The sequence below is a fragment of the Aotus nancymaae genome, unplaced genomic scaffold (assembly GCF_030222135.1).
Source record: "Aotus nancymaae isolate 86718 unplaced genomic scaffold, 86718_ANA_hifiasm-v0.15.2.pri h1tg000076l, whole genome shotgun sequence".
Lineage (NCBI taxonomy): Eukaryota > Metazoa > Chordata > Mammalia > Primates > Aotidae > Aotus > Aotus nancymaae.
Genome location: NW_026988491.1, coordinates 24,405,233 through 24,430,899, shown reverse-complemented (window position 1 = coordinate 24,430,899; position 25,667 = coordinate 24,405,233). Strand labels below are relative to the sequence as shown.

General features: G+C 43.9%; 1 protein-coding gene across 8 annotated transcripts in view; it reads right to left on the bottom strand.

Annotated features, from left to right (window-relative positions):
• PPP6R2 (protein phosphatase 6 regulatory subunit 2) overlaps window positions 1-25,667 on the bottom strand; it is a 98,453-nt gene that overhangs the window by 50,727 nt on the left and 22,059 nt on the right. For 7 of the 8 annotated variants that reach the window (XM_064368267.1, XM_064368270.1, XM_064368269.1 and 4 more), the window contains exons 2-3: window positions 17,431-17,562; window positions 1,540-1,668 (exon numbers count right to left, since the gene is read on the bottom strand). In XM_064368267.1, coding sequence (XP_064224337.1) covers window positions 1,540-1,649 — 110 coding nt within the window. In that variant the 5' untranslated portion in view covers window positions 1,650-1,668; window positions 17,431-17,562. The remainder of the gene's footprint in view (window positions 1-1,539; window positions 1,669-17,430; window positions 17,563-25,667) is intronic. The other variant, XM_064368273.1, reaches the window with a different exon arrangement.

The window sequence follows — 25,667 nt, the reverse complement described above, 5'->3', positions numbered from 1 at the left end:
TGCAACTGCAGCTCACTGCAACCTCTGCCTGCCAAGTTCAAGCTATTCTTCTGCCTCAGCCTCCCAAGTAGCTAGGATTACAGGCATGTGCCACCACACCCAGCTAGTTTTTTTGTATTTAGTAGAGACGGGATTTCACCATGTTGGTCAGGCTGGTCTTGAACTCCTGACCTCATGATCCGTCTGCCTCGGCCTCCCAAAGTTCTGGGATTACAGGTGTGAACGACCACACCTGGCCTGTTATGTCTTGATTAATTCTTTGATCATTTTGAAATGTCCTTCATTGTCTCCGGCAATATACCTTGTTTTGAAGTCTGCTGTGCCTGATACTCACATAGTGCATCCTTCTTATGATTCATGTTTGGTATATCCTTTAACATCCTTTTACTTTCAACCTACTTGTGTCTTTATATTTAAAATGTTTCTCTTGAGAAACAGCATATGGGCCAGGTGTGGAGGCTCAGGCCTATAATCCCAGCACTTGGTAGGCTGAGGTGGGTGGATCACCTGAGGTCAGGAGTTTGAGATCAACCTGACCAACATAGTGAAATCCGGACTCTACTAAAAATACAAAAATTAGCCAGGCATGTTGGTAGGCGCCTGTAATCCCAGCTACTGGGGAGGCTGAAGCAGGAGAACTGCCTGAACCCGGGAGGTGGAGGTTGTAGTGCTCCAAGATAGCACCACTGCACTCCAGCCTGGGTGATAGTGTGAGATTCCATCTCAAAAAAGAAAAAAGAAAAAAATCTCTGTATAACAAGAACATGTCTATGTTTCTATCAACTCTCCCCACATTCTAAGAAACACTCAAAAATGATCACATCAGGCTGGCATGGTGGCTAACACCTGTAATCCCAGCACTCTGCAGGTCCAAGGCAGGCAGATCACTTGAGGTCAGGAGTTTTGAGACCAGCCTAGCCAACCCCATCTCTACTAAAAATACAAAAATTAGCCAGGCATGGTGGCACACACCTGTAATCCCAACTACTCAGGAGGGTGAGGCAGGAGAATCATTGGAACCCAGGAGATGGAGGCTGCAGTGAGCAGAGATCTTGCCACTGTACTCGGGACTGGGTAATAGAGCGAGACTCCATCTCAAAAAAAAAAAAAAAAAGATCAGATCAGAGGCATCCTTTAAGAGTTCACTGCAATGGCACTGGTTTAGTTACAGCTAATTTCACTGTCAAAGAAACTGGTATAAACTGACTCCAGAACATTTACTCAGATAATATTGTGAATTTTTCTCCTACCTGCGCAACTACACCCTATCCTCCATAGAGACACTAGCATCTTCCTGGTTAGCCCCTACCCACAGGGAAGGCCTTAAATTTCCTTCCCTAAATGACCTCAAGGTCAGTACTGGCAGTATCTTCAGAAAAAACAACTGGTTCATGGCCCAGCTTGTTGATTTAAGACATTTCTGGTTATACCTGGAGTATCAACCAAGCATAAGGGCTCCTCTCACATCCTGACACCCCATCCTCCAGAGTCCATCAGGGATGTCACGCACAGTATACGCAACCTCTTCTAGACGCTTACCCAATGCTAAATGAAAGGAACCTGAAGTTCAGCTTCTTTACTTTTTTCAGGATGGCATATCCATCAAACAGAAGGTAGATTTCAAACAGAAGTGTTGCCCATATGATCATACAGTTCCACGAGAGAGCCCTTTAAAAAAGAACATTCTGTGATAGAGACTGTTGCTAAGAGAAAATGAGAATCTGAAATGCCCTATTACCTGTCTGGCCACAAACTTTTTTTTTTTTTTTTTTAATTTATGGATATTTTTGAGGCAGGGCCCTGCTCTGTGAGTCAGGCTGGAGTACAGAGGCCTGAACACAGTCACTGCAACCTTGAATTCCTGGGCTCAAGCAATCCTCCCGCCTCAGCCTCCCAAAGTGCTGAGATTTTAGGCATGAGCCACCTTGTCCAGCATTTTGGCTTTTTTTTTTTTTTTTAAGATAGGGTCTCGCTCTGTTACCAAGGCTAGAGTGCAGTGGTGAGATTCTGGCAGACTGCAGGCTCAACCTCCCAGGCTTCAGTGATCCTCCCACTTCAGCCCCCCAAGCTGGGAGTATAGGCATGCACCACCACACCCAGCTAATTTTTGCACCTTTTTTTGTAGAGACGAGGTTTTGCCATATTATCCAAGATGGTCTGTTTTAAATCCTAAACTTCTTTTTTTTTTTTGTAGAGACCAGGTCTTGCCGTGTTGCCCAGGCTGGTCTTGAACACCTGGGCTCAAGCAATCCCACACCTGCCTCAGCCTCCCAAGACGCTGGGATTATAGCATCAGCCACTGGAGCCCAGCCACCATTTTTTTCTTTTAAAGATTATGATCAAAGTCCTAGCTCTGTGGTGTGACCTGAGGCCAGTTACATGATCTCTCATGCCTTGATTTCCTCACCTAAAAATGCAGCAATAAACACCCCCTGTGGTGAGGATTACTGAGTTATTTCACATAAAGGACCTAGCACGGTTCCCAGTACATTTCATTATCAGGACCCTCAGTGTAAAGAGATGGAGACAGCGATAAGTCACTGTGCTCACAGAGGCCATGCTGCGTGGTGGCAACCAGGGCCCTCATACCTCTCTTCCCTCTTCCACCTTCAGGGCATCACACTGGCAGCTCAACTCAAACGTGGTGGGAGTATTAACACCATGGAAATCAGCAAGTGTTACAAACCAGGAGGTTTTATCCTCCCCTAGAAAGCCAGTTGTTAAACATTTACCAACATACCACTGGACAGGCTGAATGCTTGATTTCCATTTGGCCCGAAAAGAAACACCAATGTGACCCCATGAAGCACAATGAATATTTTTACAACCAAGGAACAAACAAGACTATGTCTATCCTGGGCATAGTCCACTGGGAAAAAGACCAGGAAAAAAAGTCAAACTTTAAAAAGCGGGTGGAGTGGGGCAAACAGGTTAAGTAAAAATCCAAAATCAGAAGTGAAAAGAGGCCAGGCACAGCTCACGCCTGTAATCCCAACAATTCAGGAGGTCAAGGTAGGAGGTTCGCTGGAGCCCAGGAGTTCAGGACAAGCCTGGGCAACACGGTGAGACCCCATCTCTACAAAAACAAATTTTTTTTTAATTAGCTGGGCATGGTGGTGTGTGCCTATAGTCTCAGCTACATGGGAGGCTGAGACAGGAAGATCACTTGAGCCGAGGAGGTTGAGACTGCAGTGAGCTATGATCATACTTTTTCACTCCAGCCTCAGTGACAGAGCAAGACCCTGTCTCAAAAATAAATAAATTATTTTAATACATAAGTAAAGTTCTCAAAGGCTGCTTCTTCCCAAACAGTCGTAAGGTACCACAGAAGAGCAGAGCAGATAGGAATAGAGGCCCTGGATCTACACCCTCCACCTGTGACTCCGGGCAGGTGTGGGAGAAGCTCTACTTGTCCCGTTTCCAGTCTCCCTTTCTTCAACAGGACAGAGGTCAGCTGGGTACACGGCCACCCTTCCAAGCCTAACTTTTCCAGCCTTCTTTACAGCCAGTGTCATCATGTGACTAAACTCTGGTCACTGGGATGGGAGTAGAAGTGACACCGGAACCTCGAGCTCTTACTGTGTTACCTTCCTTGGTTCTGTTTCCTCCGCCTAGTGGGAAACCAAGAACCATAAAGACCCTTCTAAATCCATGAGTGGAAGCCACAAGCTGAGGAAGGCCACCTGCCAGACCAGACTGTTAGATGAGAAAGACATGTGCTTGCGCCTTGCTCAAGCCATTGTTCTTTGGGACCTCGTCGTCGCAACAGCTTAGTTTGTGCCTTGCTACAATTTGAGCAAGCTTTTTTACCACCCTGAGTCTATGGCTTGTATATATAACCCCTTTCAAAACTCATGTGAAAACCTAATCCCCAGCTGGGCGTGGCGGCTCACATCTGTAATCCCAGCACTGTGGGAGGCCAAGGTGAGTGGATCACCTGAGGTCAGGAGTTTGAGACTAGCCTGGCCAACATGGCAAAACCCCATCTCTACTAAAAATACAAAAATTAGCCAGGAACGAGAGTGTGTGTTTATAATCCCAGCTACTCAGAAGGCTGAGGCACAAGAATCGCTTGAACCTGGGAGGTGGAGGCTGCAGCAAGTCTAGATTGCGCCATTGCACTCCAGCCTGGCTGACAGAGCAAGATTCTGTCTCTAAAATAAAACAAAACAAAACTTAATCCCAATTTGACAGTATTGAAAGGTAGGGCCTCCAAGAGGTAACAGGATTAATCCATTCATGAATTGATGAGTTATTACGACAGTGGAACTGGTGGCTCTATAAAAAGAAGAGGTCGGGTGTGGTAGTGAGGGAATGTGTTCTCTTTCCGGGTCCACAAGGGGGCATAGTTTTAAGGGCAAGAAATTCCCAGCGCCATGCCCTCCTCCCATCTCTCTCCATCCGGGAGATTTAATGGTTTATGTTTAAATTTTGTGGGCGCGGGAAGAAACTAAAAGTCAATCACTCCAGCGGAAGTTCTTTTTTTTTTTGAGATGGAGTTTCGCTCTTGTTACCCAGGCTGGAGTGCAATAGCGCGATCTTGGCTCACCGCAACCTCCGCCTCCTGGGTTCAAGCAATTCTCCTGCCTCAGCCTTCCAAGCAGCTGGGACTACAGGCGTGTGCCACCACGTCCAGCTAATTTGTTTTTAGTAGAGACGGGGTTTCACCATATTGACCAGTATGGTCTCGATCTCTTGACCTTGTGATCCACCCGCCTCGGACACCCAAAGTGCTGGGATTACAGTCGTGAGCCACCGCGCCCGGCCTCCAGCAGAAGTTCTAAGGAAGTCCTTTCATTGGCCAGGGGTCTTACAGAAGGTGGGGGTTCCTCTCAGGTTAAAAGTCCCCTTCTTCCACACCCCTTCGGACTCCATGTTTGGGTCCCCTTCCACGAACACTCTCTCACGGAAGCCATCTTTCTTTCTCCTGGATTCCCTTCTGGGGTCCCCTTCTACACTCTCTCGTGGAAGCCTGTCTTCCCCTCCTAAACTTCATCTCTCTCTCTCTATTCCCTTCTACTCGGTGTGGAAGCTGCTTTCCTCTCCTGGATTCCCTCTTTCTGGATTCTCTCACTCAGTGTGACAGGAGCTTTCCTTCTCTGGTTTTCCGCCTCTGGTAACTCTTCTCACTCAGTGTGAGAGTTTGCTGTTTCTCTTTCCTTCTCCTGTTTCTCTCTCTAATAAATCACCTTCTAAAAACACTTTTAAGTCCGGCATTTATTGCACACTGCACTGTGGTCCCCTCTCTCATTCTTGAGAGGGCAGGAGACCAAGAACCTGGAGAAATGTCCTCTCAGGGGAGCTGAGGCCACTCTGAACCCCAATATAACAGTAGCCCATGCCTGTGATCCCAGAACTTTGGGAGGCTATAAAGGCAGGAGGATCACTTGAGGCCAGAAGTTTGAGACCCGCCTGCTAGACATGGCAAGACCCATCTCTATTGAAAACAAAACAAAATCAGCTGAGCATGGTGGTGTGCACCTACAGTGCCCGCTACTCAGGAGGCTGAGGTGGGAGAATCACTTGAGCCTCGGAGGTTGAACTACAGTGAGCCATGACTGTGCCACTGCACTTCCAGCTTGGGCAACAGAATGACACCCCATTTCTTAAAAAAAAAAAAAAAGAAGAAGAAGAAGAAGAAGAAGAAAGGCCAGGCACAGTGGTTCACACTTGTAATCCCAGCACTTTGGGAGGCCAAGACAGGCGGATCACGAGGTCGAGATCAAGACCATCCTGGCCAATAAGGTGAAACCCCATCTCTACTAAAAATACGAAAATTAGCCAGGTGTGGTGGTGCATGCGTGTAGTCCCAGCTACTCAGGAGGCTGAGGCAGAAGAATCACTTGAACCCAGGAGGCAGAGGTTGCAGTGAGCAGAGATCACACCACTGCACTCCAGCCTGGGTGACAGAGTGAGACTCTGTCTCAAAAAAAAGAAAAAAAGGAAGAATGACCTGAGCTAGTACATTAACATACTCAGCCCCCATGCCATGTGATGCCCCATGCCACCTCAGGCCACCACGGTGTCCCCAGCTGCAAGAAGGTCTCCCCACCAGATACGCCTCTCAACCTTGGACTTCTCGGCCTCTGTTACTATACAAAATAAATTTCTTTTCTTTATAAGTTACCCAATTTCAGGTATTCTAAGTAGCAGAAAACAGACTAAGACACTGAGCTTCATATAAAATGATACTATTTTCTTCAGAAGGCTACAGGAGTTATGTAATGTACCTGGCATATTATAAGTGCCCAACAAATCATACTTGAATTTACTAAATGAATGAAGAAAGGATGTGATGTCAGTGACACATATTATGAGCTCAAAAGTGTTCATCCTTCTCCTTTTTAAGTTAATTTTTAACACCCACCCTCTCATTTCCCAGTAGCAGAAAGATAACAGCCCCATACGGCTGCTTGTCTTAAGCACAGCAAGAAAGAAGGAAGCTGAGGAAGCTAAGTCCTGTGTATTCTCCATCATAAACAAGAAGGCCCAAGGAACCCACTGAGAGCAAGGAGAGAGGGAACAAGACATGCTGAGGGGCCAGAGCTTAACGCTGCCTGGCACTCCTTCCTGACCACCACTTACCAAAAGAGAAGCAATCTCTCTGCTATGTTGTTATTCTCTGGTTTAGAATTCTGTATTTGGGAAAACATGGGCAACTCTAAAAATAAAAATTAAAAACTAAACTAAAATATACAATCAATTCTTTACCCAAACAGTAGAATATGACTTCCAAAAAGACTCATGATGAAAACACACTCTGTTATTCATGAGACCAGAACCATCAGCAAAAACCAGTACACTTGGGCAAACCAGAGCTGATGGGCACCCTACCAATATAAAAACCTCAGCATTTCAGCTTTCAAAACAATGTCTTAAAACAAGATCTTTGATGCATGGAATAAACTGGAATTCTTCAATCACATCTTAAGTATTCATGGACCCCTTTGTTTCTATATAATTTAAAAATCAGGCCAGGCGTGGTGGCTCACGGATGTAATCCCAGCACTTTGCGTGGCTGAGGCAGGCAGATCATGTGAGGTCAGGAGTTCAAGACCAGTCTGGACAATATGGTAAAAACCTGTCTCTACTAAAAAAAACAAAAATTGCCGGGCGCAGTGGCTCAAGCCTGTAATCCCAGCACTTTGGGAGGCCGAGGCAGGCGGATCACGAGGTCAAGAGATCAAGACGATCCTGGTCAACATGGTGAAACCTCGTCTCTACCAAAAAATACAAAAATTAGCTGGGCATGGTGGCATTGGCCTGTAGTCCCAGCTACTCAGGAGGCTGAGGCAGGAGAATTGCTTGAACCCAGGAGGCGGAGGTTGCGGTGAGCTGAGATTGCGCCATTGCACTCCAGCCTGGGTAACAAGAGCGAAACTCCGTCTCAAAAAAAAAAAAAAAAAACAAAAATTAACTCAGCATGGTGGCACATACCTGTAACCCCAGCTATTCAGGAGGCTGAGGCAGGAGAATCACTTGAACCTGGGAAGTGGGGGTTGCAGTAAGCTGAGATTGTGCCATTGCACTCCAGCCTGAGTGACAGAGTGATACCCTATCTCAAAAAAATAAATAAATAAATTAGCTTGTAAATTTCACCCCCCAAAACACACACCCTCTGCTGATGATCACGGGTTTTTTATTAGGATTGCATTGAATTTCTAGATCAGTTTGAGGATAACTGGTATATTTATATTATTTCATTTTTTGAGACGGAGTCTCACTCTGTCACCCAGGCCGGAGTGTAGTGGCGCGATCTCGGCTCATGCAACCTACACCTCCCTGGTTCAAGCAATTCTGCTGCCTCAGCCTCCTGAGTAGCTGAACCTACAGGCACATGCCACCATGCCTGGCTAATTGTTTTTCTATCTTGGTAGAGATGGGGTTTCACCACCTTGGCCAGGATGGTCTCAATCTACTGACCTCGTGATATGCCCACCTCGGCCTCCCAAATTGCTGGGATTACAGGCATGAGCCACCTACCCCAGCTGAGAACTGATATGTTTGTAACAGTGAGTTTTCCAATCCAAAACCAGGGTACATCTGCTCATTTATTCAAGTGTTTAATTTCTTTCAAAATTGTATAGTGATCTCCATAAAGGTTTTACACAGCTTTTATTCAATTTATTCCTAGGAACTTTTTATTATAAATTTTAAAATTAATTTACTTTAAATTAATTTATAATTATTTAAATTATTTACAGTTAAATTAAATAACTACTACTGTATGCACTACTTTTTAACTTCAGTGTGTTTGTTTTGTTGCTGGTACACAGTAAGTTATTTTTGTTTGATTTTTTAAATCCAGACAATTGCTAAATAATTATTGACTTTAGAGCTATTTGGGTAAAGCACTGACTGTATTAGAGCTTTGGATCATTTTGAACTTTCTACATATATAATAGTGTCATCAATGAATAATAGTTTGTTTCTTTCCTTTAAATTTTTTTATCTTTTGGCTGGGCATGGTGGCTCAAGCCTGTAATCCCAGCACTTTGGGAGGCTGAGGCAGGCAGATCACAAGGTCAGGAGTTTGAAACCAGCCTGAGCAACATGGTCTCTACCAAAAACACAAAAATTAGCCAGGCGTGGCGGTGTGCACCTGTAATCCCAGCTACTCAGGAGGCTGAAGCAGGAGAATCACTTGAACCCAGGAGGCGGAGGTTGCGGTGAGCCAAGATAACGCCACTGCACTCTAATCTGGGCTACAGAGCAAGACTTCATCTCAAAATAAAAAAAAAAAGAAATTTTTTTTTTTTTTTTTTTTTTTTTTTGAGACGGAGTTTCACTCTCGTTACCCAGGCTGGAGTGCAATGGCACGATCTCGGCTCACCGCAACCTCCGCCTCCTGGGTTCAGGCGATTCTCCTACCTCAGCTTCCTGAGTAGCTGGGATTACAGGCACGCGCCACCATGCCCAGCTAATTTTTTTGTATTAGTAGAGACGGGGTTTCACAATGTTGACCAGGATGGTCTCGATCTCTTGACCTCGTGATCCACCCGCCTCGGCCTCCCAAAGTGCTGGGATTACAGGCTTGAGCCACCGCGCCCGGCCAAAAAAAGAAATTATTTTATCTTTTTATCATCTTTTTCTGATTTATTGGGCTCACTAACACTTCTGTCACCATCTTCAAGTGGTAAAAGCATGACCTCTGTCTTCTTTCCATTTTCACAGGTTTTCAATATATCAATAGCACCATTTAGTTAATGGTTGCTAAATAATTTTCTGCAACTTTTCCTTACAAGAATAAAGGAAGTTCTACTACATTCCTCTTCATTAATTTGGAAATTGTACAGTTTCTATTCTTACAATAATTCCTTAGAACTTGTAAACTGCACACTTAGGACAACTATAGTTAATCCCTATCCTAGTCTGCTGTAGTTTAGATATGGTTTCTTTCTTTTTTTTTTTTTTTTTTTTTCAAGAGATGGGGTTTCTCCATGCTGGTCAGGCTGGTCTTGAACTCCCAACCTCAGGTGATCCGCTCACCTTGGCCTCTCAAAGTGCTGGGATTACAGGCGTGAGCCACCACACCCGGACTTAGATATGGTTTCTTTGGCCCCACCAAGTCTCACCTCATGTTAAACTTTGACGCCCAGTATTGAGGTGGGACCTGGTAGGAGGTGGTTCGGTTGTGGGGGCAGATACCTCGTGAATGGTTTGGTGCCACTCTTGAGGGAGTAACTTGAGTTCTCACTCTTTTTTTTTTTTTTCTGAGACACATTTTCACTCTTGTCCCCAGACTGGAGTGCAATGGCGCAATCTCAGCTCACTACAACATCCACCTCCCAAGTTCAAGCAATTCTCCTGCCTCAGCCTGCTGAGTAGCTGGGATTACAGGCACTCGCCACCATGCCCAGCTAATTTTTGTATTTTCAGTAAAGGTGGGGTTTCACCATGTTGACCAGGCTAGTCTTGAACTCCTGACCTCAGGTGATCCACCTGCCTCGCCCTCCCAAAGTGCTGGGATTACAGGTGTGAGCCACCACACTCGGCCAGTTCTCACTTTTAGTTCCCCAGAGAACTGGCTGTTGGAAAAACGCCTGGCATCTTCTCTTTCTCTCTTCCTCTCTGTCACCACAGGGTCTCTACGAGCTAGCTTCCCTCTGACTCCCCTTGAACGTCCGCCATGAGTGGAAGCAGCCTGAAATTCTTACCAGAACCAGAACTGTGAGTCAAATAAACCTCTTTTCCTTATCAATTACACAGCCTCTGGTATTCCTTTATAGCAACACAAATAGACTAAGACACTACTACAAAGACTGGAATGTACTAACTTCCTTTACTCTCCTTCATGACTTATATGTTAATATTTTCATGTATTATGCAATGCTACCTTGATTTTACCCCATAGATATTATTATATTACTAAACAATTAATGGGGTTTTTTTGGAGGGGACCAGGTCTCGGTCTGCCACCCAGGCTGGAGAATGGTGGCATGATCATGCAGTCTCAACCTGCAGGGCTCAAGTGATCCTCCCATCTCAGCCTCCTAAGTATCTTGGACCACAGGCATGTGCCACCATTTTTATTTTATTTTATTATTTGTAGCGACAAGGTCTCCCTATTGGCCTAGGCTGGTCTCAAACTCCTGGGCTCAAGTGATCTGTCCAAAGCGCTGGAATACAGGCAGGAGCCACTGCACCCAGTCCATGTTAATTTAAATTTGCTCACATATTTGCTTCGCATTCTTTTTTCAATTTCAGTTCTTCCATTTAGGATCACTGTTTTCTGCCTAAAGCTCATTCTTTTTTATTTTATTTTGAGACAGGGTCTCACTCTGTTACCCAGGCTGGAGTGCAGTGGTGTGATCTTAACTTACTACAACCTCCACCTCTGGGCTGAAGTGATACTCCCACCTTAGCCTCCCAAGTAACTGGGACTACAGGCATGCACCACTGCTCCCAGCTAATTTTTGTATTTTTTTGTAGAGATTGGGTTTCACCATGTCACCCAAGCTGGTCTCAAGCAATCTACCCTTCTCAGCTTCTCAAAGTGCTGGGATTATAGGCATGAGTCACCGTACCTGGCCCCTATCCTTGAGAATTATATTTAGTAAAGGACTGTGTTTCTGCTGCTACAACAAAATATTTTAGTCTGGGTAATTTATAAACAACAGAAAATTATTTCTCATAGCTCTGGGAGATGGGAAATCCAAAACCAAGGCAGCAGCAGATTTGGTGTGTGATGAGGACCTAATTTTCATAGATGGTGGCTCCACTGTGTCCTCACATGGCAAAAGGGACTAACAGACTCCCTTAAGCCTTTCTGTAGGCACTAATCCCATTCATGAGAGTGGAGCTCTCATGACCTAATCATCTTCTAAAGGCCTCAGTTTTTTTTTTTTTAATTTAATTGGGACAGGGTTTAACTCTGTCACCCAGGCAGGAGTACAATGGCACAATCACAGCTCACTGCAATCTCAATCTCCTGGGCTCAAGTGATCCTCCTGCCTCAGCCACCCAAGTAGGTGGGTCTACAGGCATGCCCCACCATGCCCAGGTAATTTTTTTTTTTTTTGGTAGAGATGGGGTTTCACTATGTTGATCAGAATGGGAGGCCCCACCTCTTAAAACTACTGCATTGGGGATTAAGTTTCAGTATGAATTTTGGAGGGACACAAATATTCAACTATAACAGATAATCTTTTTTTTGAGATGGAGTTTTGCTCTCGTGGCCCAGGCTGGAGTGCATTGGTGTGATCTCGGCTCACTACAACCTCTGCCTCCCAGGTTCAAGCGATTCTCCTGCCTCAGCCTCCTGAGTAGCTGGGATTAAGGGCATGTGCCACCAAGCCTGGCTAATTTTGTATTTTTAGTAGAGACAGAGTTTCTCCATGTTGGCCAGGCTGGTCTCAAACTCCCAACCTCAGGTGATCCACCTGCCTCGGCTTCCCAAAGTGCTGGGATTACAAGCATGAGCCACCACACCTGGCCTATAGCAGATAATTTTTTTGAAAGATAATTTTTCCTGATATAAAGATAGACGTGAGGAATTTTTTCCCTTTCAGCACAAAATTACTCCACTGGCTTCTGGTTTCCATTGCTGCGCTGAAGAAGTCAGTCATCAGTCTTACCACTGCTCAGATTAAGGTGAATCTGTCTTATTCTTCAGGTTTAAGATCCCTCTTTGTCGTTGGTGCTTTGTAGTTTTCTCTCCTTTGGCTAGCTATAAATTTTCTTTTGATTTAACGTTTCTTTTATTTATCCATTCATTTGTCTTCACAAATCTACAGACTTCACCAATTCTGGGAAATTTTAGTCTTTATCATTCCTAATAATAAATCTGTTCCATTCTCTCTTTTCTCCTTACAGAACGTTAAGTAAACGTACATTAGACATCTCCCCTTGATGCCCCATGTTCTAGTCTCTATTTCCCATCATTTTCTATGTGTTTCATTCTGGGTAACTCCTTCTGACCTGTTTTCTGGTTCACTGATTTTCACTTCACTGTATATATTTTTTATTAAACCCATACACACTGAATTATTATTATTATTGAGAGAGGGTCTTGTTCTGTCACCCAGGCTGGAGTGCACTGGCACAATAATGGCTTGACCTCCTGGGCTCAAGTGATCCTCCCACCTTAGCCTCCCAAGCAGCTGGGACTACGGGTGTGCAACCACCACACCTGGCTAATTTTTAAAATTCTTTGTAGAGACAAATTCTCACCATGTTGCCCAGGCTGGTCTTCAACTTCTGAGCTCAAGTGATCTCCCTGTCTCTGCCTCCCAAAGTACTGGAGTTACAGGCATGAGCCACCACACCTGGCCTGAATTTGTGATATTGGATATTTTATTCTTTATTTCTAGAAGTTCTATTTGGTCCTTTTTCAAGTTTTCTAGATCACCATTTTTTTTTTTTTTTTAAAGACAGGGTTTCACCATGTTGGTCAGGCTGGTCTTAAACTCCCGACCTCAGGTGATCCACCCACTTTGGCCTCCAAAGTGCTTGGATTACAGGTGTGAGACACCGCACCCGGCCTAGATCACCTTTTTTTTGTTTTGTTTTGTTTTTAAGTGGAGATGGGGTTTCACCATGTAGGTCAGGCTGGTCTCGAACTCCTGACCTCGTGATTTGCCTGCCTCGGCCTCCCCAAAGTGCTGGATTACAGGCGTGAGCCACTGCGCCCGGCCTAGATCACCTTTTTTTTTGTTTGTTTTGTTTTTAAGTGGAGATGGGGTTTCACCATGTAGGTCAGGCTGGTCTCGAACTCCTGACCTCATGATCTGCCTGCCTCTGCCTCCCCAAAGTGCTAGGATTACAGGCGTAAGCCACCGCGCCCGACCTAGATCACCTTTGATTGTTTCCTACAAATATTTTTATGTTGTTAAATATTTACTTCTTTAAAAATAAGGACAGGCCTGGTGCAGTGGCTCACGGCTGTAATCCCAGCACTTTGGGAAGCCAAAGTGGGCAGATGGCTTGAGGCCAGGAATTTGAGACTAGCCTGGGCAACATGGCAGAGGATCACTTGAGCCCAGGAGGTGGAGGATGCAGTGAGCCAAGATCACACCACTGTACTCCAAATCCAGGCGACAGAGTAAAACCCTCTCAAAAACAAAAAAAAGCACACTTTTTTAATAGTCTGTTTCTAATAATCCCAATATCTGAAGTCTTTGAGGAAGTGTTTCCACTGGTTTTTCTGTTTTTGTTTTCTGGGAGTTTTTTTGAGACAAGGTTTCACTTTGTCAGCTGGGCTGGAGTGCAGTGGTACAATTGCAGCTCACTGCAGCCTCAAACTCATGGGACTCAAGCAATCCTCCAGTCTCAGCCACCCAAGCAGCTAGGACTACAGGGACGCACCACCACTCCTCGCTAATTTTTTACTTTTTGGGGAGATGGGGGCTCCTTTTATTGCCTAGGGTAATCTTGAACTCCTGAACTCAAACAATCCTCCCAACCCAGCCACCCAATATGCCAATATGCTGGGATTACAGGCATAAACCACCACATCTGAACTGTCTGCACTGGTTTTAACTCAGGGTGGCTTATTGTCTTGTGTGCTTAGTCATTTTTGTCTGTGTACTATTAATCACTGTCCTTAAAAAATATCTGCAGGTTAGGCCGGGCGTGGTGGCTCATGTCTATAATCCAAGAACTTTGGAGGCCAAGGCGGGCAGATCACCTGAGGTCGGAAGTTTAAGACCAGCCTGACCAACATGGTGAAACCCCATCTATAAAAAAAAAAGAAAAAAAAATCTGCAGGTGGATCACTTTAGATCAGGAGTTCAAGACCAGCCTGGCCAACATAGTGAAACCCCATCTCTACTAAAAATACAAAAATTAGCCAGGCACACGCCTATAGTCCCAGTTACTTGGGAGGCTGAGGTAGGAGAATCACTTGAACCTGAGAGGCAGAAGTTGCAGTGAACTGAGATTGTGCCACTGCACTCCAGCCTGGGCTACAGAGCAAGACTCCATCTCAAAAAATCTGCAGGGATTCTTTGTATCTTAGGATGAAGGTAACTTCTTCTAGAGAGGTTTCATCTTTGTTCCTGTCAGATGACTAAAGGCATTACCAAGCCAGAAACACCTTGAATTAAATTCATGCTCAATTTCCCTGAACTACCAGGCAATGTAACCTGGGCTAAAAATCCTCACAAAGGCCAATAAATAGCCACAATTCTCAGAAACAGGTTTTATCCCTTTTCATCTTTTTGTGTTACGTTTAGTAAAAAGACAACCAGGTGGGAGCAAGGAATGGTGTGAGGGCAGACTAGGGGCATGTGTGCCCTAGTCTAGTGTGCCCTCACACCTTGAGGATACAGCCGTTCAGAGTTCCATCAACATGGGGTCTCCTTTCGGCTATCTGCCTTGAGATGGATCAAGCTTAACGACTGTTTTTTTCACCCAAAAATCCTCTAAAATCAAAGCCCCACCTTGTCTAGATCAGCAGATGCCCTCAGGGCAAAAGCAGATTCCATCCTATGGTGCTTAAATTGCCTTTCTCCGTTATTTTCAGTTAGATTTTTATCCGAAAGTTTTTTTGTTTTTTTTTTTGTCAGTTCTTGTATTTATTTTTTTAATCTAACAATTGTGGTTGTTTTTCTGGGGTAAGTAGAAGGTAGTTTAAACAACCTAGTCTAACATTCTCAGAAACAGAAAACCTTTCCATTTGTCTTGCAAAATTCACTGGACACACCCTTTTTTTTTTTTTTTTTTTTTTTTTTGAGATGGAGTCTTGCTCTGTTGCCCAGGCTGGAGGCAGAGGCGTGATCTTGGCTCACCGCAACCTCCACCTCCTGGGTTCAAGCAATTCTCTTGCCTCAACCTCCCAAGTAGCTGGGATTACCGGTACACACCACCACACCCAGCTAATTTTTTGTATTTTTAGTATAGACCAGGGTTTCATCGTGTTAGCCAGGATGGTCTCAAACTCCTGACCTCGTAATGTACCCACTGTCACCCAGGCTGGGTAACACTCCCAAAGTGCTGGGTTTACAGGCGTGAGCCACCATGCCCAGCTTGATATGCAATTCTACAATAAAATTTATATTCTCTCATTGCTTTGAGGAATTATTCTACTGGCTTCTATTGGCTTCTATTCATGCTGATGAGACATCTGCTGTCAGCCTAGCTAATATTCCATTTTAGGTCATCTGTCTTTTACCTTTACCTTAGTACCTTCTTTTTGTCTTTGGTGCTATACAATTTCAGCGCATGGGTGTGGGTTTGTTTTTTTCTAAAAATACTGATTGGGACATATTGTGCTTCCTACACCTATGGATTTATGTCTTTTATTAGTAACTGAAATTTCAAAGCTATTAACATTTGAATAATACCTCTCTTCAATTTTCCTGATTTTTCCATTCTAGAATTCCAACTACATATTTACTACCATCAACCATCACTGATCTCTTGGGGCTGCACTTTGGATAATGTCTTCACTATGTTTCACTTTACTAACTCCACCTTCATCTGTGTTTAATCTGTTTAAGCCATATACTCAGTTTTGGTGGTGGTGCTTTTTGTTCCTCTGCCTCCGGGGTTCAAGCGATTCTCCTGCCTCAGCCGCCCAAGTAGCTGGGATTACAGGCACGCACCACCACACCTGGCTAATTTTTTTTTTTGTATTTTTAGTAGAGACGGAGTTTCACCATGTTGGCCAGGCTGATCTTGAACTCCTGCCCTCAGGTGATTGGCCCACCTCAGCCTCCCAAAGTGCTGGGATTACAGACATGAGCCACCATGCCCAGCTGGTGGTAGTATTTTTTTTTTTTTTTGAGACAGGGTGTGGCTCTGTCACCCAGGCTGGATGGCAGTGGCACGATCTTGGCTCACTGAAACCTCCACCTTTCGGACTCAAGCCATCCATCCACCCAGCTGGGTTATCTTAATTTTTAATGCACTAAAGTGCTCACAGAAATTATATTTGGCCACCAGGCGGGGTGGCTCACACCTGTAATCCCAGCACTTAGGGAGGCCAGGTGGGTGGATCACAAGGTCAGGAGTTCGAGACCAGCCTGGAAAATATGGTGAAACCCCGTCTCTACTAAAAATACAAACAAAATTAGCCGGGCATGGTGGCACACACCTGTAATCTCAGCTACTCAGGAGGCTAATGAAGGAAAATTGCTAGAACCCAGGAGGCGGAGGTTGTGGTGAGCCGAGATCGTGCCACTGCACTCCAGCCTGGGCCACAAAGCAAGACTGTGTCTCAAAAAAAAAAAAATTATATCTGGCCAAGCATGGTAACTCACACCTATAATCTCAGCACTTTGGGAGGCCAAGGTGGGAGGATCACTCAAGCCTAGGAGTTCAAGATCAGTCTTGGTAACACAATGAAACCCCACCTCTGAAGAAATTGTTTTTAATTAGCCATGGTGGTGCGTGCCTGTAGTCCCAGCTACCTAGGAGACTGAAGTAGGAGGATCCTTTCGGCCTAGGTACACGTGATTGTGGTGAGCTATGATCACACCACTAGACTCCAGCCTGTGACACCTTGTCTCCAGAAAAAAATAAAGAAATTATATTTATTGTAATTGACTCAGCATCTAACTGAACTGCAATGGGAGAGCCTCGTAAGAGCATCTAATATTGCTGGAAGCAGAGGTCCTTCCCTCCCTTTTTCATTTTCTACATATCTGTGTGCCTTGAATGGCAACTGTGACAGTGTATATGCTGTATCTCACATGTTCCCTGCAAGTGAGGGAGAACATATACCTCGTTACATATGTGCAAGACTGTCTACATTTTCTAAGAATTAAACTTTGGCTTGGAGAGACCAAGTGACCTGCTCAAAGACACACAGAGCATCTCATAACCAGACACAGGAGGATCAAAAACTAGCAAAAGACAACAGACCAAAAGCACATCTTCTAAACTACATTTTTCGCTGTCACCCAACTTTGAACTTCCACCTATACAGTACTTTTGTATAAATTACACAATAAAACAGAATCAAACTGAAAAAGAAACTTATCTTACCTTCTGCGGAAACCTCTTGTTTAAATCATGTATTCAGGCAAAATAGAAAAACATTTGTGGATTTTTTCTTGGAGTATATGCAGCTTTAAGAAAAATTTTTTTCATTCAATGGAAGATTTATAAACTCTTTACCTGAAATATAAGAGGAAAAATCTTATTTTAAGTTCTTCCTTTGTAAAGTTAACTTATCAAAATGGCAAGCAGAAGGAAAAAGACCCTGGGCGCAGTGGCTCACGCCTGTAATCCCAACACTTTGGGAGGCCAAGGCAGCAGATCACTTCAGTCCAAGAGTTCAAGATCAGCTTGGGCGACATGGAAAAATCCCATTTCTACCAAAAAATACAAAAATTAGCCGGGTATGGTGGCGCACGCCTATATTCTCAGCTACTTCAAAGGCTGAAGCGGGATCACTTGAGCCGAAAGGCAGAGGTTGCAGTGAGCTGAGATCATGCCACTGTACTCCAGCCTGGATGACCAGAGACTAACCCCATCTCAAAAAATAGTAATTATTATGAATTTTTAAAAATAAAGCAATGGAAGAGCATTTATCATCTGTCCCTTGAATATAAAGTTTCTCTTTGATTTCATAATTAACAAGCAAACATGACAGTTAAAATTATATATTTTTTCATAAAAATACTTTTTTATATTTATATATATACATATATATATATATATATATTTGCTTTTGTTTTTGTTTTCTGAGACAGAGTCTCGCTCTGTCGCCCAGGCTGCAGTGCAGTGGTGCAGTCTCAGCTCACTGCAACCTCTGCCTCCTGGGTTCAAGCAATTCTCTGCCTCAGTCTCCCGAGTAGCTGGGACTACAAGCGCCTGCCACCATGCTCAGCTAATTTTTTGTATTTTTAGTAGAGATGGAGTTTCACCATGTTAGCCAGGATGGTCTCAATCTCCTGACTTCATGATCTACCCGCCTTGGCCTCCCAAAGAGCTGGGATTACAGGCATGCGCCACCACACCCAGCCAAAATGATGTATTAAGATATATATATATTTTTTTTAAAGAAGGTAGTCTCTTCAGTGAGGATGTGTGTATTTTTATAAAAATTTAAAGAAAATAAAATAAAGAAGGTGGTCTCGCTATGTAGCCCAGGGTGCAGAGCAGCAGCTATGCACAGTTCCAATAATCGGCATGGGAGTTTCTGATGTGCTCGATTTCCAACCTGAGCTGGTTCACCCCTCCTTCAGCAACCTGGCAGTCTTCCATTTTTGGGAGGTCATACTGATGCCAAACTTAGTGTGGACACTCATTACAGCCCTCAAGTGACCCTCCTGCCTCAGCCTGTTGAGTAGCAGGTATTACAGACACAAACCACTCTGCCTGGCTATAACTTAAAAATTCCATTTTATAATTTTCCTAGTCCCAGGTGAAATAATGTATTCAATAATTTTTGGGATGGGTGAAGTATTATGTTTAATTGGAGTTGTCAGGTATGAAGTCCTTCAGAAAATAAAATTTCTGTTTTAAGAGGTCTGATTTTTAGCTCTTGAACCCATTGTCATTTAAATTTCCAATAATGATTAAAATTATTTTAAAATTAGAATTGCCAATACCCTGACCTTTAAAAAGGGTTTCTTAGAAATAAGTCCTACATTTAAACTTTTTTTTAATCTATGTATAGTTCTGTACAGTTAGTATCTGAAAAGCATTTTGAGAGATCAGTGAAAAGCTAAACATTTTAAATTTAACATGAATACACTTCTTTTTGATTTAGAAAACAAAATCTTTCAAAGTAAAAAAAAAGTATTGCTCACTGTTGAAGTTGGGTGATGAGTACAAAGATGTTATGTTTTTTCTACTTTTGCATATTTTTACATTTCATATAAAAATCAAACAAAAGGCGGGACATGGTGGCTCACAACTATAATCCCAGCACTTTGGGAAGCCAAGACAGGAAGATCACTTAAGTGCAGGAGTTTAAGACCACCTGGGCAACACCACGACACCTCGTCTCTCCTAAAAAAATTTTTTTAATTAGCTGAGCATGGTGGCATGCACCTATAGTCCCAGCTACTTGGGAGCCTGAGTGGGAGGACTGTTTGAGCCCAGGAGTTCAAAGCTGCAGTGAAAGGCCAGGCACAGTGGCTCACACCTGTAATCCCAGCACTTTGGGAGGCTAAGGTGGGCGGATCACTTGAGGTCAGGAGTTCGAGACCAGCTTGGCCAACATGGTGAAACCCAGCCTCCACTAAACACAAAAAATTAGCTGGGCACATGCCTGTAATCCCAGATACTCGGGGGGCTGAGGCAGGAGAATTGCTTGAACCCTGGAGGCAGAAGTTGCAGTGAGCCAAGACTGTACCACTGCACTCCAGCCTGGGTGACAGAGTAAGAATCCAACTCAAAAAATAAAATAAAATAAAACAAAATAAAAGGCTGCAGTGAGCCAGGATCACACCACTGTACTGCAACCTGGGCAACAGAGTGAGACCCCATCTCTAAAAAAATAAAAATCAAACAAAAAAGATACTCAAAATGGTGCTAGTAACCCAGGATAAGTCAGTGTTACCTTCTACTACAGGTAATACTTTTTGTATCTTACATTTCCTGATTAAAATTATTATTTATTTATTTATTTGAGACAGAGTCTCGCTCTGTAGTGCAGTGCTGTGATCTAGGCTCACTGCAAACTCTGCCTCCCGGGTACTGGTTCAAGCAATTCTCCTGCCTCAGCCTCCTGAGTAGCTGGGATTACAGGCACACGCCACCATGCCCAACTAATTTTTGTATTTTTCGTAGAGATGGGGTTTCACCACATTGGTCAGGCTGGTCTTGAACTCCTGACTTCATGATCCGCCCACCTTGGCCTCCCAAAGTGCTGGGATTACAGGCGTGAACCACCACACCTGGTCGATTAAAATTATTAAGCTAAATAACTCAAAATGGACTGTTCAGCCCACTTTTCTAGAACTTTATACACAGTTTCAAAATAATGTTTTCATGATGTTGACCTTGGGCCTGTTTATTCTAATCTTGAGTCAATGATTTTGTAGCATACATCTTCTTAACAAATTCTATTCAGTGTCAGCTGGAGGAGGAATGGGTGGGTGTCTGTATCCCTAAACAGCACCAGCATTGGCCAGGTGTGGTGGTGCATGCCTGCAGTCTCAACTACTAAGCACTGAAGTGGGAGGATTCCTTCAGCCTAGGTGTACATGGTGCTGGTGAGCTATGATCACACTAATGCACTCCAGCCTGGGTGACAAAGTGAGACCTTGTCTTCAAAAAAACAAAAACTAAAGAAATTGTATTTATTGTAATTTATTCAGCATCTAATTTGACTGGAATGGGAGAGCCTAGTGAGAGCATAATATTGCTGAAAGCAATGGTCCTTCCCTCCCTTCTTCATCTACTTAACTGTGTGCCTTGAATGGCAACTGTGACAGCATAGGAGAGGGACGGGCAGCTCCAGACCCACTTCTTAACAGGCACATCCTAAGCGTCCACCACCATCCTCCGCTCTCCGCTCCCCTGGCAACATCGCAGCCTCCTACACTCTCCTACTGCAGGGTATAAGCCTTCTTTCGCCAAGACTCTGTCTCAGGAGGGGAGAGTCTTCAATCGCTGTCTTCTTAGCACATAGCTCTTGATTTTTCTAGGGAAACTTCTTCCAAGTCCTATCCCCAACAACTTCCCTAAATATACCAAATTCTTTGATGTCTACCCAGGAAAAAGCTGCCTCTGCTCTCCTATCCAGGCATCCCAACCAGAAAGTGGGTCAGCATTCTGCTAGGTCGCCATGAATACTTATACACAAACTTAAGCTTTCATTTAAAAAAACTGCTTTTTATACTTTTGCTTATGGCCAAAATGAAACAACAGACGAGATTTACCTTCCCGTCTTCAACAACTGAAAAAAAAAAAAAAAAGACGACACAGGGAAGCAATGATTTTCAAGACCCCTGAACGAAGGGAAACAAGCCGGGGGCGGTGGCTCACGCCTGTAATCCTAGCACTTTGGGAGGCCAAGGTGGGTGGATCACCTGAGGTCAGGAGTTCAAAACCAGCCTGGCCAACATAGTGAAACCCATCTTTGTTTAAAAAAAAAACAAAAAGAAGGGAACTAAACGGCGGGAGGGAGCCCTGTGACTGATCAGCTTCTGCCTGAAAAGCCAGGCCACAGCCCAAGGTAGAGCCAGGTGGAGGCTGGGAGTCCAGACAGTCCAAGGTAGCTAGAGTTCACAGGCAGAACACCAGAGAGGGCAGAGCTCAGAGCCAATGCTGAAGACCTACAGAGGACACCTCCTGCCTGGTCTCCTCTCCGGCCGAGCACTCATCAGTGCACACGTGGAAGGAAGGTATCCAAGCCAGGGAAAGCATCACTCAAAAATGAGAGGGGCCGGGCACAGCAGCTCACTCCTGGAATCCCAGAACTTTGGGAGGCCGAGGCAGGTGGATCACGAGGTCAGGCGTTCAAGACCAGCCTGGCTCACACAGTGAAACCCCATATCTACTAAAAAATAAAAAATTAGCCAGGCATGGTGGCATGCGCCTGTAGTCCCAGCTACGAGGGAGGCTGAGGCAGGAGAATCACTTGAACCCAGGAGGCAGAGGTTGCAGTGAGCCAAGATAGCGCCACTGCACTCCAGCCTGGGCAACAGAGCAAGACTCCGTCACCAAAAAAAAAAAAAAAAAAGAAGAAGAAGAAGAAGAAGAAGAGAGGGGAGGGGCCGGGCATGGTGGCTCACACCTGGAATGCCAGTACTTTGGGAGGCTAAGGCAGGTGTATCACCTGAGCTCAGGAATTCAAGACCAGCCTGGCCAACATGATGAAACCCTGTTTCTACTAAAAACACAAAAATTAGCTGGGTGTGGTGGCAAGTACCTATAATCCCAGCTACTCGGGAGGCTGAGGCAAGAATATCACTTGAACCCGGGAGGAGGAGGTTGCAGTAAGCCGAGATTGCACCACTGCACTCCAGCATCAGCAACACAGCAAGATTCCATTAAAAAAAAAAAAAAAAAAAAGATGAGTGGGAACAATCTTCAAAGCTCACACAGAGCCCAGGATACTTCCTCTTCCTGCCAGTCACAGAGGAAAACCTCGAAATTCTCAAGGCTTTGGACATAATGCTTAGAAGACATTTGCCTCAGTGGTGGAGCAAAATTAGCCCTAGACTAAAAATTACTCGGGTTCCACCTAACAGAGGTTAAATGCAAGACCCATCAAAATCAAACTGTTTACAAGTAATTGAACCTCATCCCAGAACAAAGGTCAAGAATATATTTACAGGAACACAAAAATGCTCAGTATTCAACAAGATAAAATTCACAATGTCTGAGCATCTGATCAAAAAGTACTAGGCATGCAAGGGAGCATGAAAAGAAAAATCTTAAACCATAATGAGAAAAAACAACACAAAACCAACCCAGAAATGACACAGATGAATTAGTAGATAATGCTGGTACACGGGCTCATGCCTACAATCCCAGCAGCTCAGGAGGCAAGGTGGGAGAATCACTTCAGGCCTGGAATCTGAGGCTGCAGTGAGAAAGGATCACACCACCGCAAACCAGCCTGAGTGACAAATCAAGCAGGACCCCATCTTTAAAAAATAAATAAATAATTGATAAGGGCATTTAAATAGTTGCTATAAATGTATCTCATATGTTCAAAACCCTAAAGGAAAGATTAAGTAGGGACATGGAAGATATACAAAGACCCAAAAAGAATCATAAAAAAAATTTTTTGTAATGCCTCACCTTCTAATACCATCACACATAAAAACATCCTTAACCCAAAAGAAGTTAGAAAAAGACAAACAGGGAATAAAGAATACACTGTACTTCACCTGTAAGCCTCTACACAAAGACACATTAAGTGAGACCTCCACACAGTATAACTCTGGTTCTCTTTCCTCATCCCCACCCAATTCTGTAACCACACCGAAACTCACTATCTAATACGCTCTCTGTACATATTCTGCACCGGCCTCTCCCAGCTAACACCTTTACACACGCAGTCCCTCTGACTGGAACGCCATCTTCCCACTTTCTCTATTTGGCAAACTCCTGCCTGATCTTCCTATCTGAAGTTCATCTATAGCCTTTGTCAACTTTCTGAGTCCTTCCTCAGTGCTCTCACAAGACTGTTTATACCTTTTAGAGAATTATAACTCAGTTTTAAACATTTTTAATTATGACATTGTTAAAATATGTTGAAGTCTAGAGAAGAGTATAATATCCATGTGATGAGATTTAACAAATGTTAACATCTGTTTGTATATGCCTCCTCCTTAAACAAATGTTTCTAAGACACTAAGGAACCCAGCAACTCAACCCCCTTCTTTGCAGACAATCAGTAACTTGTAGTATCCATAATTTCATTCTTTTACTACTTATATATCTAAAAATGGTACACTGCTTTAAAAATATTTTAAAGCTCAATCTTACAATTTTTGAAAAGTATCTACGTTGACATATGTAGTTTAATGCCTTCATTTTAAATGTCAAAGATACTGTTCCTTTATATAAAAAGGTTGCAGGTTATCTAAACATTTTATTTTCTTTCTCTCGTTCTCTCATCTTTTTTTTTTTTTGAGACAGAGTCTCACTCTCGCCAGGTTGAGGTGGTGCAATCTCGGTTCACTGCAATCTCTGCCTCTGAGGTTACCTCAGCCTCCCAAGTAGCTAGGACTACAGGCTCATGCCAACATGCCTGGCTAATTTCTTGTATTTTTAGTAGACACGGGGTTTCACCGTGCTGGCCTCGATCTCGACTTTGTGATCCACCCTCCTCGGTCTCCCAAAGTGCTGGGATTACAGGCGCAAGCCACTGCAACCGGCCTTTCTTTTAAGATGAGGTCTCCCTCTGTCACCCAGGCTGGCATGCAGTGGCACAATCTCAGCTCACTGCAACCTCCAACTCCCAGGGTCAAGGGATCCTCCTGCCTCAAGCTGGGACCACAAGTACAGGCCACCACACCCAGCTAATTTTTTGTATTTTCGGTGGAGACAAGGTTTATTATGTTGCCCAGACTGGTCCTGAACTCCTGAGCTCAAGCGATCTGCCAGCCTCGGCCTCCCAAAGTGCTGGGATTACAGGCTTGAGTCACCACACCCAGCCTGAGTATCTGGAATGTCTCCTTTTGCACAGTGTGTTTCTCAGCTTTTATTTGCCTGGTAGTGGAACTGCCGAGTCACAGGGTACTTTCAACTGCAGTAGATACTACCCAACTATTCTCCACAGTGCTTTACTAACTAAATCAATTTGTCAAGTATTCCCCGTTCCCCCAAACTGCCTTTTCTTAGACTTTTTCATTTTTGTTATTTTGATGAACATGAAGTGGAATTCTCACTATAATCTGCATTACCACTATGATTAGTGAGACTACCTTTTTATGGGTTTATTGGCCATTCAGGTTTCTTCTGTGAATTATTTGTTTATACCTTTGCCCGTTTTTATACCGAGTAAGCTCTTACTGCTAAGCAAGCTCTAACTTACTGTTTAAGAAATCTTCATGTAGCCTAATTATTAGTCCTCTGTGGATTATATGCATGGTAACCATCTTCTTCCAATCTGTGGCTTATCTTTCAATTCCGTCTTAATTCTATCTACAGCACCTTTTGATATACGTGTCTAATTTTTTGTTCTTGTCTGTTTTCGAGACAGGGTCTCACTCTGTCACCCAGGATGGAGTACAGTGGCACAGCTCACTGAAACTTCTGCCTCATGGGCTCAAGTGATCCTCACACCTCAGCTTCCCAAGTAGCTGGGACTACAGGCATGCACCAACATACCCAGCTAATTTTTTTGTAAAGACAGGGCTTCGTTATGTTGTCCAGCCTGGTCTCAAACTGCTGGACTCAAACGTTCCTCCCGCCTCAGCCTCTCAAAGTGCTAGGATTAGACATATGCCATCACATCTGGCCTGGAAGGGTTTAATTTTAATGTAGTAAAACTGTCATTTCTTTTTCCTTGACATTTTGTCTTATTTTTACAAAATCCTCCTCTATCATGAGAAAAGATACTCTGTACTTCTAAAACTTTTAAATTTTTATTTTCATATTTATATCTTAAATCCACTTGAAATTTTAGTAAATGAGCTAAAAGAAAATCCAATTTCCCCCCAGAAAAGCTGGTCAATTTCCCAGCGTATTTACTAAGCAGCACTTTCTTTCCTCATTGATACACACTGACACTTCTAGCATATACCAAGTTCCCATTTATATAGGGTACTTTTCAGGCTATTCATTCCACTGGCCTCACAAGTCTGAAA